Here is a 15,741-nt window from a genome sequence, read left to right on the forward strand (position 1 = left end):
CTGCTTCAACCGCCTCAGACTTCCTCCCAACGGTGACAATGAGATCAGGAGTCAGGCAGATGGGGGCTGAAATCCTGACTCCATCACGCTCCAGCTGGGCAACTTTTGAGCAAACAACCTCTAAGCCTCAATTTCCTCATCTGTAAAGAGGGGATAAATGGAATCCCCATCATAAAACTGTCATGAAGAGTCCAGCACGGCACCTGGCTACCTGCTGTTACTGTGGGCCCTTCCCTCAGTCCTCGAGGGCCCAATCCCGGCTGGCACGCACGCCCTCTGGGCTGCACTCCTCACCTAGTTCCCCACCTCTCTCTCTTAGCATTCCCTTCAAATGTCTCTATGTCCCAGCCAAGCCAAGTGTTTGCCCTTCCCTAGACATACTCTGGGGTTCTTCTTGTTTTTTAAGAGACTGGGTCTTGCTCTGTTGCCCAGGCTGGAGTGTAGTGGTGTGACCATGGCTCATTTTAATTTTGAACTCCTGGGCTCAAGTGACCCTCCCACCTCAGCCTCCTGAGTAGCTGGGATGACAAGCACCAGCCACCATGTCCGGATGCCCTTTAATTTTAATGTCTGCGGCTGGGCCCGGTGGCTCACGTCTGTAATCCCAGCACTTTGGGAGGCCGAGGCAGGCGGATCACCTGAGGTCAGGAGTTCGAGACCAGCCTGGCCAATATGGTGAAACCCCGTCTCTACTAAAAAATATAAAAATTAGCCGGGCGTGGTGGCGGGCACCTGCAGTCCCAGCTACTCGGGAGGCTGAGGCAGGAGAATGGCGTGAACCCGGGAGGCGGAGGTTGCAGTGAGCCAAGATCGTACCACTGCACTCCAGCCTGGGCGACAGAGAGACTCCGTCTCAATAAATAAATAATAAAAAAATAATTTTAATGTCTGAGCTATTTTTTGTCTGTGACACTTCTACTGTGTCTACATGATAAACTCCCACACACTCCTCAAGATCCAAGTCAAATGCCATCTCTTCTGTAAATTCCCATTTCCTAGCCACAAATGGTTATCTCTGCTGTTTTGTTGGAGGGATGCTTGAAAACATGAGTAGTAAAACTACACAATAATACATGTGAAAAATAGCCAAAATAATTTTTTTTTTTTTTGAGATGGAGTCTTGCTCTGTTGCCAGGCTGGAGTGCCATGGCGTGATCTCGGCTGACTGCAACCTCTGCCTCCCGGGTTTAAGCGATTCTCCTGCCTCAGCCTCCCAAGTAGCTGAGATTACAAGTGTGCGCCACCACGCCCAGCTAATTTTTATATTTTTAGTAGAGTTGAGACGGGGTTTCACCCTGTTGGCCAGGATGGACTCAATCTCCTGACCTCATGATCCGCCCACCTCAGCCGCCCACAGGGCTGAGATTATAGGCGTGAGCCACTGCGCCCGGCCAAGAATTTTAAAAAGTTTAAATTATCCATCACGTTCCTATCCTTAAAGGGTCACTATTCCTGTAACTCTTTGTATCAGCACATAATTGTGCTGAAGGAGCGGTCTGTACACCTCTGCTGTGGTCTGTACATCGTAAGGGAACCATCTGTCCACATCTGTCGCCCTGAAGGGAGAACCTGGCAGGGGCCCTGGGTGTGTCTGCTGAGAAGGACTCAGTCTTTGTGAGGAACACTGGAGAACGGTGGCTGCTTCTTCCCCCGTGAGCTGCTGCCAGGTTGCTTTCCCAGTGGGTGCCAGGAACAAGCCTGGTTGCCCTCTCCCAGCCCCGGCTTTGCCTCCCCCCATGATTTCTAATTCAGAGACGCCAGCACCTTTCTGGGAAGAGGAGCTGTCCATGTCATCACAACCACTCCGACCCCAGACCCACTAAGCAACTCAGTCCCCCAAAGCCATCTCAGAACCAGAACAACTCAGCCAGTCCCTCAGGCAGAGGGAGAGCCTGACATTGGTCTTAAGGAAGGTGCCTTCTCATCGGACTGCGGAGGGGTGCTGGGGCGCGGGTGCCACACAGGGTGATGGGAAGGGGGCCTGGGTCTGTCAGGATCCCAGCTCACTGAGAGAGAGGAGGGGAACAGGCAGGTGCCAGGGTGGGAGGGCAGAGCACAGAGGCAGAGGCAGACACACCAGACAGGGCCCTGCTATGCCTCGTCCCCTCCAACTCCAGTGGAGAAGGGAATGTCACTTGAGAGAGGAGGGGTGAGGATCTGACTAAACAGCGTGACCCAGTCCACACTGAACCTGAGGCTGACTGGACTTGGTGGGGCTGACACGTGGAGACAAGAGCATCCATCTGTATCAAGTCTTGAAAGTACTGTGAAACCGTTTCATGCTCCGCCAGCTGAAGACCGGAGTGTCAACGCCGACACAAAGAGACAGTACACTGAGGGCCCTCATGTGCTCCTGGACCATCACTCCCCAACACAGACACCGGCAGCAGTGGGTGGCGGAGGACACATTGCTGCAGCTGTCTGGGTCTCACTCCCATGCACGCCACACGTGCCCAGGTGCCGAGGCCAGGACACGAGTGCCGCAGAGAGCTGCCTCTCGTTGCCTGTCCTGCCCATGCACTGTCACGGCACGGGGGCCCAGAGGGAAGGATGCGGTCTAGCTCCCAGCAGCTAGCCACTCCCAGAGAGAGCTCTTCCAGGGCTGGGCAGAGGCTGCCCGGCTCGTCATCCTGCCTGCTGCCAGCTCAGGCCATACCCCACCCCCAAGCCCTACGCAAGAGTCCAGAGCTGAAGGGGCCTATTGTTGGCCCTGGAGGTGGAGTGTGGAAAGAAGGAGTGGAGAGGAGATGCCAGAGCTGGGAAGTGAACATTCAGTCTACAAGATACACTGCTCATCCCCTCAGGACCATGTCTACACCAAGACCCAGGAGCTGGGAACATGTCACCTAGAGCAGGCCGCAGGGCCCAGGAGAGCCTGGGAGCCAGAGAAATGTCTGGTGCTTCAAGACATACACCTTAAATCCCACTGGACCCTGCTCACCATCTGACCCTGAAGAGCCCGGGACCCTCAAAGGGGAAGGGGCGTGCCTGGTCCAAGGTACCAGGAAGCTGTCATCGGGAATGGAGGCTCATGGAGGCTCAGGATCTGGGGGAGGGCAAATGTTAGCGGAAGGGTGACTCTCTTCTGGCCACAGGGTAGGGGGAGAGCCCTGCCAAGGTCAGGGGACCAGAGAAGAGGCCCTGCTTCATTGGCAGACACAGTATACAGGGGACAGAGAGAAACAGAGGAGTCCAATGTTGGCAGACACAGTATACAGGGGACAGAGGGAAACAGAAGAGTCCAATGTTGTTACATCCAGCTGGGGCGCCCAGGAGGTACAGCTGCTGAGGAGGAGGAGAGGGACTAGGAAAACCTCCCTCCCCTCTCACCTTCCTTAGACACCCACCATGCACCCCACATGCCCACCCGATGCTGGTTTCTGGGAGAATATGAAGGGGCAGAAGTCATAGCCTGGGTCCTCAGGAAGACACTATGCACCAGCTCTTCACTGAGAGTGTGACCAAAAACCTGCCTTACTACCCCAGATTATCCCCACTTTACAAATATGGAAACAAGCTCTGGAGAGGTGGCCAAGAGCACCCAGAGAGGAAAAGGTAAAGCCAGCATTCAGCCCATTCACGACTGTACTGCTTGGCCCAAGGATGCGGGCCCGTGGAGGTCCCCGCGGAAGTGTTATGACCCACATCGGACTCGCTGAGTGGAAACCATGTCATTCGCTGACGCTGAGTGAATGCGTGGATTCTGTGAGGAAGTCTGAAGAAGGGACAGGGGTTCCAGGAAAAAACAGTAGATTCCGCACAGTGTCACTCCTTCCTGAAACCTCACCAGAACAACAATTAAAAAAGGATGTTTTGAATGCCATAGGCCCCTAGGGAGGGGGAGAATGGTAGAGGAAAGACCACCACAGAACTTTGGAAGCTGGAAAGCAGATGGGCTGGTGGCAGTTGAGAGCTGACCCAAGAAAATCACAAATCCCAGCGTGAGAGACACTTGACTGACCGCCTGCAATCCTCAAAAGCCCAGGAACTGGCAGCCCCGGAAACCTCTGGAAGAAGAGGTGAGTGTCAGAAGGGCAATGCTAAAATACGGGGGATTACTGAAAAGTTATTTAAGAGACAGTAAGGGCCGGGCGCGGGGGCTCACGCCTGTAATCCCAGCACTGTGGGAGGCCGAGGTGGGCGAATCACTTGAGGTCAGGAGTTCATGACCAGCCTGGCCAACATGGTGAAACCCCATCTCTACTAAAAATACAAAAGTTAGCCAGGTGTGGTGGCATGTGCCTGTAACCCCAGCTACTCAGGAGGCTGAGGCAGGACAATTGCTTGAACCCAGGAGGCAGAAGTTGCAGTGAGCCGAGATTGCACCACTGCACTCCAGCCTGGGCAACAGAGCAAGACTCCGTCTCAAAAAAAAAAACAAACATTAAAAAAAAAAAAAACCTCTCAGCAAAGTAGGAATAAAAGAGAGCTTTTTGCAACCTGGTAAAGGTCAGATATGAAAAACCTATAGCTAATACCACTTTTTTTTGTTTTGTTTTGTCTTGTGAGACAGTTTTGCTCTGTCGCCCAGAGTGGAGTGCAGTGGCGCAATCTCGGCTCGCTGCAACCTCCACCTCCTGGGTTCAAGCGATTCTTGTGCCTCGGCCTCCCAAGTAGCTGGAATTACATGAGCATACCATCACACCCGGCTAATTTTTGTATTCTGGGTAGAGACAAGGTTTCACCATGTTGCCCAGGCTGGTCTTGAACTCGTGACCTCAGGTGATCCACCCACCTCGGCCTCCCAAAGTACTGGGATTACAGGCGTGAGCCACCGCACCCGGCCAGCTAACACCACTTTTTTTTTTTCTTTTGCGACAGAGTCGGAATGCAGTGGCGCCATCTCGGCTTACTGCAACCTCCACCTCCCAGGTTCAAGCAATTCTCCCACCTCAGCCTCCCAAGTAGCTGGGACTACAGGCATGTGCCACCACACCCAGCTAATTTTTTGTATTTTTAGTGGAGGCGGGGTTTCACCATGTTAGCCAGGATGGTCTCAATCTCCTGACCTCGTGATCTGCACATCTCGGCCTCCCAAAGTACTGGGATTACAGGCGTGAGTCACTGCGCCCGGCCAGCTAACACCACTCTTAATGGTGAGAGACTAAATGCATCCCCTGGAAGATCAGAAACAAGGTATCTACCCTTCTATTCAACATTATATTAGATGAGGCTGGGCTTGGTGGCCCACCCCCATAATCCCAGGACTTTGGGAGGCCGAGGCGGGCAGGTCACCTGAGGTCAGGAGTTTGGGACCAGCCTGGCCAACATAGTGAAACCCCATCTCTACTAAGGATACAAAAATTAGCCGGTTGTGGTGGTGGGTGCCTGTAATCCCAGCTGCTCAGGAGGCTGAGGCAGGAGAATCGCTTGAACCCAGGAGGCAGAGGTTGCAGTGAGCCAAGATTGTGCCACTGCACTCCAGCCTGGGCGACAAGCATGAAACTCCATCTCAAAAAAACAGTAACATTATACCACAGGATCCAGCCAGGGCAATCAGGCAAGAAAAAGAAGCAACAGGCATAAAGATCAGAAAGGAGGAAGTAAAACTGTTTATTAGCAGATGACATGTCGCCCTATGTAGAAAATCCAAAGGAAGTTACAAAAAAGCTTACTAGAATAAGTCAATTTAGCAAGACTGCAGGATTCAAGCTCAAAATACAAAATCAATGGTATTTACATATACTAGCAACAAACAACTGGAAAGTAAAGTTTAAACAACGGTACCATCTCATAACAGCATTACTGACAACAGCCAAAAGGTGAAAGCCGCTTGAGGCCAGGAGTTGGAAACCAGCCTGGGCAACACGCCAAAATCCCGTCTCTACAGAAAATTCCAAAAAAAAAAAATTAGCCAGGCATGGTGGTACACACCTGTAGTCCCAGCTACCCAGGAGGCTGAGGTGGGAGGATCACCTGAGCCCAGGAAGTCGAGGTTGCAGTGAGCCATGATCACACCACTGCTCTCCGGCCTGGGAGACAGAGTGAGTGAGAACTTGTCTTTAAAAAAAAAAAAAAAAAAAAAAAAAAAAAAGGTGAAAGCAATCCAAGTAAACGGATAAACAAAAAGTGGTATATTCATACAATAGAATATTATTTACCCTTTAAAAAGAAGAAAATTCTGACTTATGCTGCAATGTAAATGAACCTTGAATACGCTAGGCCGAGGTGAAATAAGCCAGGCACAAAAGAACAAACACTGTAAAATTCTACTTCTATGAGGCACCTACAGGAGCCAAATTCATAGAGTCAGAAGGTAAAATGGTGGTTCTCAGGGGCTGAGAGAGGAGGGAATGGGAAGTTACTGTTTAATAGGTGCGGTTTCAGTTTCACAAGATGAGAAAAGTCCTGGAGATGGATGCTGGTGACGGCTGTGCAACAGTATGAATGTATTTACCACCACTGCAGATGGTTACAATGGCAGTATATTATGTATATTTTACCAAAATTAAAAGTTTTTAAAAATAAAAAACCAATACTACCAGGAAAAACCAGTATCATTTACAATAGCATAAAAATAGGTACTATTTAAGGATATGTTCAATAAAAGATGGAAAAGACTGATATACCAAAAACTACAAAACACTGCTGAGAGATAGTAAACAAAACCTAGACAAATACAGAGATATACACTGTTCATGGTCAGAAGGCTCAATACTGCTAACCGATCAATTCTCCCCAAATTGATCATAATCCCAATCAAAATCCCAGCAGGCTTTTTTGTAGAAATTGACTAACTAATTCTAAAATGTATATGGAAGTACAAAGAACCCAGAATAGCTAAAGCAATTTTGAAAAGACAAAACCAAGTTTGAGATCTTACCCTCATTTCAAGACTTACTATAGTTTATAAACCCACAGTAATCAAGATAGTGTGATACTGGGATAAAGACAGACAAATAGATCAATGGAACAAAACAGAATCCAGAATTAGACACACACAAACAATTGATTTTTTTCTTTTTCTTTTTGAGATGGAGTCTCACACTGTCGCCCGGGCTGGAATGCAGTGGCGCAATCTTGGCTCACTGCAACCTCCGCCTCCCGGGTTCATGCGATTCTCCTGACTCAGCCTCCCGAGTAGCTGGGATTACAGGTGCCCGCCACCACACCTGGCTAATTTTTTGTATTTTTAGTAGAGACAGGGTTCCACTACGTTCACCAGCTTGGCCTTGAACTCCTGACCTCGTGATCCGCCCGCCTCAGCCTCCCAAAGCACTGGGATTGGAGGAGTGAGCCACCGTGCCCAGCCAGCAATTGATTTTTGACAAAGATTCAAAGGCAATTCAGTGGAGAGATACATCTTTTTAATAAATGGTGCTACTAGATCAATTAGATCTCTACATGCAAAAAACTGGACATTGATTCATACCTTGCACCACGTAACAAAAATTAACCCCAAATGAATCCTAGATCTCAATGTAAAGCCCAAAACTATAAAATGTCTACAAGAAAATACAGGGGAAAACTGTTGGGACTTTGGGTCAGGCAAAGATTTCTTGGACATGACACCAAAAATGCAATCCACAAAGTAACAAATTAGTAAATTAATCAAAATTTAAAACTTCTCTTCAAAAACACAGCATTTTGCGCTACTGATCATGAGAATTTTTTAGAAGACATTGTTAAGAGGATCAAAATACAAAGCCACAAGCTGGAAAAAAGATTTGTAAATCACATACCTGATAAAAGGCTTATATCCAGAATATATCAAGAACTCTTCAGAACTCAACACGAAAAACCCCACACAATTAAAAATGGGCAAACGATCTGAACAGACACGGCACCAAAGACATACGTATGGCAAACGAGCACATGAGAAGATGCCTGACAACATGAGTCATTAAGGAAATACAAATTAAAATTGTAATGAGATACCACTACAGACATGAGAGTGTCTAAATTAGAGACTGACCACATCGAGATGTGGACATATCAAAGACATGGACAAACCAGAACTCTCATACACAGTGGGTGAGTATATAAAATGTACAACCACTTTGGAAAACAGTCTGGCAGTTTCTTAAAGGTTAAATGTGTACCTACCACATGAGCCAGCCATTCCAGTCCTAGGGATTTACCTAAGATAAATAAAAGCGTACATCCACACGAAGACTAACAAACACGTTCACAGCAGCTTTCTCTGAAAACCCATCAACAGGTCAATGGATAAACAGACTTTGGCACACGTGTACAATGACTGTTGATACGCGCAACCACCTGGACAAACTCCAAAATACTTCTGTTGAATGAAAGACGCGATTCCGTTTACAGTAAATGCTGCAAACTCAGACACAGTGACAGAAAGTAGACCAGCCTGTCACCTGGGGTAGGGGATGGCAGAGGAGCGGGGGATGGAGGGGTTCCACAAGAAAACTTCTGGGGACAGAGGAATAAGGGGGATGTTCACTATCTTGAAGGTGGGGGTGGTTTCACGGGTATATACACAGGCCACAACTTATTAAATTGTGTGTTTTAAATATGCTCAGTTTACCAGACGTCATTATATCTCAATAAAACTGTTATTTAAAACAAACAAAAAGAAACACGGCATCTTCTAGACGAAGCACAAGGTGGGGGCTAATCCCGGGCTCAGGGGCCAGAGGGAACAGTCTGACCCTTCCTCCCCAGCATCTGCCGGGGCTCCAAAGGGCCTGAGGTTTCTTTACTCACGACACTGCAGGGGAAGTCCTGGCCCACCGCAGACACCAAGAAACTGAAACCTAAAGACATTATGTTGCCCAAGGAAGTTACACAGCTTGTAAGCGATATAACCAGATCAAAAGCAATCTGTGTGATGCCAAGGCCTTTCTCCCATTCATCTACCACAAGTTCAAAAACGCCGACCTGAAATAAGTAGGTGAAGATTGTGTGTATGTGTTTAAAACAGACCGTTCTCTCCACTGAAGCCAGACAGTGAGAGCCACTCTGGCCATTCCAGAAGCGTCAGGCACCGTGGGCACAGCAGCTGAACTTCCGGTGCATGAGTGTTTGGGTGGCAGCGCGACAGGCAGGGGATGAAGCTGACAGGCGGGTTTGAGTTTGTATGAGGAGCGGGCTAACCGGCTCCTCCAGCAGCTGCTACCTCCAGCACCACTCCCTCTGCCCCCAGAGGAGAGCACCCAGTCTGGTTCGGGACAGGGGCCTGGGTCCATCTGACTCAGAGCCACACCTCGGGCTGGGGCAGACGGGGGGTCCTCTAGCTAAGGCCCTGGGCAAGCAGCAACCCTGCACCCATCCCCACCCAGGGGCAGGGGAAGCAAGAACCTGACAGTGCCAGGTAAGAGGCGAACAGCTCTAGGAGAGTAAGGCCCACAAGCAGCCCGCCCAGCCCCCTGGGGGCACGAGGCGGAATGAGTAGGTCTGGCACTCAGGCCACGAGGGAGTCAACAAGCCAAATATAGCCCCCACCCTTGGCCCCTACAAGCCCTACCTCTAGACTGGGCTGGGAGCTCCTGTCCTGACAGGTGCAGAGCCCATGATACCACAGCGGCCCATCTGCAAACCTCCCCAGGGTGGGGCCACAGAGGCAGCCCAGAGCCCTGGGGTGCAAGTGCACCCTCCTCTCCCGCCCCTCTAACGCTGGGGTCGTGAAGTCCCACCCAGAGACGAGAGGGCTCACCAGTTGCTCTCCCTCCTTCCGCCCACTCATCATCCTTGGCTCTGGGCCCTCAGGGTAAATCAGCTGTGACAGGACGGCGTGGCAGGAGCGGGCCAGGCTCGTGCCGTACCCAAGCCACTAGCTGTCACACTCATCTCAGCTCACGTGACCAACAGGGTTACAAGATAAGGTTCTGTTAATCCCACGCTGCCCTCTTCCCTTCTGTGGGACGTGTTTTGAGAACTTGTGTGTTGACTGCACCATGCAGAGCATATAGCATGGAGGCACCCCTACTGCCATTGGGGGGCAGGTGGAGGGGGGACCGTCCTGCAGCTCCTCCCTGGGGCTACCCCTCTCTTCCCTCTGCACAGACCTGGCAGCCACCCAGACGTCCCGCCTGCTGCCTAGACTCTAAGAAGATGCCCTATCACTCCAATTACCATACACAGTACTGGCGGGGGAGAGGTCCTGCCTTGCCGCTGAAAACTGCACTGCTTCCTCCCTCCAGGGATGAAAGGCCAAGAGAACGAGGGCAGTGTGGAGACTACGCTCTCGCCAGGGACCTGCAGCCTCTCACTTCCCAGCACACCGACTCCAGCTAACAGGACCGGGCTTCCTTACCTGCCGCCTTCCGCTGCCTCCCCGCAGACACAGCTTCAGCGACGCCCAGGCTGAGATGGCAGAAGAGGTTCCCGCCGGCCGCGGCCTGCCCTCAGGCAGTGGCTCCCAGAGCTCACCGGTTCCCCGCACTCTTCTGCGCCCGACTCCCCATGCCCCTACGTCCTGCGTCCCCTTCAGCCCCGGAGGTACCGTGGGGCCCGGGCCTGCCAGTCACCACCTCCTCCTCCGCCGGCGCCTCCGGGTCCTGAGCCCCTCGCCGGGTCCCTCTCCCTCCTGGGGCTCCTTCCCGTTCAGGTAGGTTTCCTGGACAGCCCGCACCACCTGTCCCTCCTGCACCCCGGGCAGCCAATTCGCCTCTTGCACCCCCAGGCGCCCCTCCCCCGCAGGCCCCCGGGGCCCCACAGGCCGGGCCCTCCCCACCAGCTCGGGGCGGCTTCGGGGCGCCGGGGCCGCTCCCAGGACCACCGCCTCCCGCCCGACGCTCTCCCACTGCCGCTCCCCCAGTTCGCCGGAACTTTCCGGCCCCTCCCTGCGCTCGCGGGGGCCTTCCCCGGACTCGGACGCCGGTTCGGGCTGCTGCAGCAGCCTCCGCGGGCTCCCCTCCCCGCGCTCCTGCACCCCGGCCCGGGCCTCGCCGCGCTCCTGCACTGCGGGGCTGCCTCCGCCCTTCTCCTGGTGCTGCCCGCGGGGCCCCAGCCCCTCCTCCTGCGCCACAGGCCAGCTCGCCGAGCCCGTCCACCACGGCGGGCGCCCCCAGCCCGCGCCGTCCGGCGGCCCCCACACCACCCCCCGGCTGGGCTCGTGGCCGCGGCCGCCGCGCTCCTGCAGCCCCGGGCCCACCCCGCCCTCCTCCTGCACCGCCGGGCCCACCCCGCCCCGCTCCTCCACGCCGAGCTTCAGCCCGCGGAGCTGCTGCGGGCCCCAGCTGAGAACCCCTACGCGCTGCGGCTGCTGCTCCGGCAGCGCAGGGCTTAGCCCGCCGCCCTCCTCCTGCGCGACCCGCCGGGGGCCCCCGACCGGCTCGGCCCAGCGCACTCGCTTGCCCCCCACAGGCCGCGCGCTCCCACCCCTCCAGATGGTGCTGCCCTCGGCGCCCGCTCACACCGCCCGCCCCGGCCCTCCCCTCCCGCCCCGGGCCGCCCCCGAGTCCCGCGCCCGCCTCCCCGCCCTCGCCTCCGGGCGTCAACGTCGGCCCGCCGGGCGCCCGCCCCGCGCCGGCCCCCGCAGGTGAGCGCCCGCCCGCCGTCCCTCCTGCCGAGCGCCCCGAGCCCGCCTGCGCCTGCGCCGCCCCGGGGTGGGGGGTGGGGGGGAGTCGGCCCGCCCTCTTAAAGGGCCCGGCCTCATCGCTCCTCCCCCCGCTCCTCCCCCAGCCTCCGGGGCCCTACCCCGCTCTCCCCCACTCCCCCAGGCCCGGCCTGCGCCTTCCTGCGGTGCCGAGGAGCGGTGGCGCCCTGGGTGAAGAAGTCCCGCCGAGTCGAGGGGCGCAATGGAGGAGCGCCGGAACAGGTCTCTCATTCCGAGTAGCTACCGTTGCACTGTGCGAGTGTAAAAGTCACTTCCACCCGGTCTCAGTTGTTCCAACCTCAGTTGAAGTGAGGAGGTTGGACTGGAAGGTTTCTGGGGTCACTCCAGTGAGGCTGGGGTTCTAGTCCTCATCTCACCGTGGCACCCCAAAGGCCCAGAAACCCGGACCATCACCTCTCTTTCCCCGGGGCCAACGGAGCACTCCTGAAGGAGGGAGGGTTTGTCTCAGGCCTGACAGTTCCTGATGAGGACTTGGGCAGAAACAGCCCCAGGCAAGCGGACCTTCATTCCTGCACTTGAGCCGTCTCCTCCCTGCCCCCACCCCCCACCCCCCGCCCCCCAGAAGGAGAAAACCCAGCGCTCTGATTCCCAGCGGCGGGGCAGCCTGCAGGCCCTGTTCCCAGCCCACAGACCCATGTCCCAGCCCAAACGGAGGCAGCCCTGGGCAGCGGGCGCTTGGAGCCCAAGGGCTCAGGGCCACTCAGCCCTTGTTACTGTCCCTCATCTAGAAAATGGATGTAATAACAAAACAGTTCACGGTAGATGGCAAGATCAGACACATCGGGAACTGTGTAGGGCTGGCTCTTTCTGCGCTCACACTGTCCAGCAATGGGCCCCAGGGACTTGGCCAGAGCGCAGTAGGGCAATGAGAAAGGGGTGGCTTCCGGAAACCTACACGAGGCCCAGTCTGGGTGGATTTGGGTGGCGGTCCCTTGCCTGCGAGGTGGGCAGGGCAACTTTCTACTAAATTATCTAACACTGCCAGTAATGGCAGCCCTTGCCCAGGGAGCCAGGAGGCTGGGCCAGGACCACCCCCCTGTCGCCTGGCTTCAGGAAAGAAAGTGGGGAAGACAACAGATTTGGGAGAAGGAAACTGAGGAGGTTTTCTCCCAGTCTCCCTCACGCTGCCTCAGTCATGGCCATTGCTAAGACTCACAGAGCCCAACTGTGCAAGGCCCTGCACTTCGCATTCTTCTCATCCAACCCCACGACAACCCAAGGAGACACATAATATCCCCATTTTACACGTGGCAGAACTGAGGTTCTACATGGCCAAGTGACTTGTTCAGTGCCAGACAGCTGGTAGTAGTGAAGCCAGGATTCAAATCCAGCTTTCCGACTCTAAAGTCTAAGGCGCAGACCGAGTGTGGTGACTCATGCCTGTGATCACAGCACTTTGGAGGCTGAGGAGGGCAAATCATTTGAGCTCCCAAGTTCAGGACCAGCCTGGGCAACACGGCAAAACCCTGTCTCTACAAAAAAAATAGAAAAATTAGCAGAGCATGGTGGCACGCACCTGTAATCCCAGCTACTCGGGAGGCCGAGGGGGGAGGATCGCTTGAGCCTGGGAGGTGGAGGTTGCACTGAGTAGAGACCACACCACTGCACTCCTGCCTGGGCAATAGAGCCAGACCTTGCCTCAAAAAAAAAAAAAAATCTGAGGCACAAAAAAGCAACGCCAAATCCAGGGGCCCTGCTTCAGGAAGCATCAGGACTAACTAGATTTTATTGGTCAATAGATGCAAACAACTGATTTAGAGCAAACTTCCCCTCCAGTAAATCAAGCTCCAAATCAAACAAAGCTAGAGGTCAAAGCGCCTCCACCCTGGTTGGTCCTGCTCCTAGGGCAGCCCAGCCCCCCATTTCCCCAGCCCCCCGTCTCTCCAGTTTCCCTCAAGAAGCCAGAGCCACGCCCCATATGCACCTCTAGTGTAGGGTTATCTGGAGCTTTAGGTTCAAAGGAAAGAGTGAGGTCTCCTGCTCCCTTCCTCCCTCCCACCCTGTTCCTCACCAACTCCTGGACGGTCCCCGCCATGCGGTTGAGAACTGGGGCTATGCTGGGATGTGTCCGTGACACTGATCATGGTGGCCAGAGAGACACCGAGGGAGACTGCTCTGCCACTAGGGAGCTGACATGAGGAAGGAGCCCCAGACTAAAAACATAAGTCTCAGGAGATTTGGGAGGTGGCCACAGGGATAACCCCAACCCTCTAATTAACGTGCCTGAGCCAGTCTCCTCCTACATCTGGAACTTTGGGAGAGCTGCCCACAGCAGAATGACTCGGCAAGGAGAAGGGCTTGTCGGGTCTAGCTGGGAGTGGAGGTGGGCCAGGCTGCCAGAGGGAGGCTTTGGGTGGTGCCCTTAAGAGTCTCCTTCATGAGCTGTTTTGCACTGTGAGGTAAGCAAGAGGGCAAGGAAGGCCATTGCTGGGGAATGGGCCGCCTGGCTCACACCTGCAGGCAGCTGCTAAGCCAAGAGTGGGTGGGTGCTGCTGAGGGATTGGGCTTCTAGTTTGTTTGTTTTTATTTTTTTATTTTTTTGAGATGGAGTTTCGTGCTTGTTGCCCAGGCTGGAGTGCAGTGGTGCAATCTCGGCTCACTGCAACCTCTGCCTCCAGGGTTCAAGCGATTCTCCGGCCTCAGCCTCCCTAATAGTTAGGATTACAGGCACCCGCCACCACGCCCAGCTAATTTTTTGTATTTTTAGTAGAGACGGGGTTTTGTCCTGTTAGCCAGGCTGGTTTTGAACTCCTGGCCTCAAGCAATCCACTCATCTCGGCCTCCCAAAGTGCCAGGATTATAGGCCTGAGCCACTGCGTACAGCTTGTTTTTAAATAAAGCAGTTTTTAAAACTACTGTTGCAACCTTTTAGAGGGAGGTAAACTGAATATGGTGGCTTTTGAATGACTATTTTTTTGTTTTATGAAAGAGGATAATAATAGAATAGAAAATATGAGAATGTTTGGCCGGGTGCGGTGGCTCACACCTGTAATCCCAGCACTTTGGGAGGCCAAGGCAGGTGGATCACCTGAGGTCAGGAGTTAGAGATCAGCCTGACCAACATGATGAAACCCCGTCTCTACTAAAAATACAAAATTAGCCGGGCATGATGGTGCACGCCTGTAATCCCAGCTACTTGGGAGGCTGAGACAGGACAATCGCTTGAACCTGGGAGGCGGAGGTTGCAGGGAGCTGAGATCACGCCACTGCACTCCAGACTGGGCGACAGAGCAAGACTCTGTCTCTCTCAAAAAAAAAAAAGAAAGAAAGAAAGAAAATATCAGAATGTAATTTTTGAACTTTTTATTGACGTACAGCATACCTCCAGAGAAGTGCTGAAAGCTTGCATTCTTACAGGTAATACACCCAGCACCCAGATCAAGAAATGGAACATAACCAGCACCCCAGAACCCTACCCTAAAAATGTAATTAAAAAAAAAAGATTTTAATAAATATCTTTTAGTATGCCCTTTATATACATGGTTTACTTTTAAATTTCTGACCCCCTTGCCCTCCTCCTAGAATAGAAACCTCCCAACAACCGGGGCTTCAAGACACAGGCAGCTAGAATGAGGCCTGGCGCAAAGCAGGTGCCAAAACTACCTGCTGAATGAATGGGAGTGCAGAGTGCACCCCAGGTAGTGAAGGCATTGTTTCTGTGGTGTACTTGCTTCCTCGTTGTAAAGTCCGTTTCTTTCTGTAGGTCACAGTCAAAACACGGAGAGCCACGGCTACAACTTGAGCAAGTCAAACACGCTGTGATTCAGGCCAGGGAGATGAGCGTGGGTAAAGAACACTGTACGAACTAGCTCAGGGCTTCTGGAACTGTGTGCGGCTGAATCACCGGGGCATCTTGGTGAACTGTAAATTCTGATTCAGCAAACTGGGAGGAGGGCGCTGAGATCCAGCATTTCCATCAAGCTTCCCATGGACCACACTCTGACTATCAGGGCCTTTGATGCAGACAGTCTCGATACAGCTGCACACAAGAATCACACAGAAAGTTTTAAAAATGCCAATGCCAGGCCAGGCACAGTGGCTCACGCTTGTAATCCTAGCACTTCGGGAGGCCGAGGCAGGCAGATCACGAGGTCAGGAGTTCGAGACCAGCCTGGCCAACACAGTGAAACCCCGTCTCTACTAAAAATACAAAAATTAGCTGGGCGTGGTGGCAGGCACCTGTAATCCCAGCTACTCGGGAGGCCAAGGCAAGA

General features: G+C 53.5%; 1 protein-coding gene across 16 annotated transcripts in view; it reads right to left on the bottom strand.

Moving 5' to 3' along the window:
• TNK2 (tyrosine kinase non receptor 2) overlaps positions 1–10,624 on the bottom strand; it is a 46,877-nt gene extending 36,253 nt beyond the window's left edge. For 3 of the 16 annotated variants that reach the window (XM_054681359.2, XM_016942565.4, XM_054681356.2), the window contains exon 1: positions 10,223–10,624. Coding sequence is in view for 3 of the 16 variants with exons in the window: in XM_063806462.1 (XP_063662532.1) it covers positions 9,623–9,655 (33 nt within the window). In the remaining 13 variants the exon portion in view is untranslated. Of the gene's footprint in view, positions 1–9,433; positions 9,589–9,622; positions 9,773–10,222 lie in introns of those variants that run through there. The other 13 variants (XM_054681357.2, XM_054681354.2, XM_016942559.4 and 10 more) reach the window with 7 other exon arrangements.
• Positions 10,625–15,741: the final 5,117 nt, after the last annotated feature.

This window comes from Pan troglodytes, chromosome 2 (genome assembly GCF_028858775.2).
Source record: "Pan troglodytes isolate AG18354 chromosome 2, NHGRI_mPanTro3-v2.0_pri, whole genome shotgun sequence".
Classification (NCBI taxonomy): domain Eukaryota; kingdom Metazoa; phylum Chordata; class Mammalia; order Primates; family Hominidae; genus Pan; species Pan troglodytes.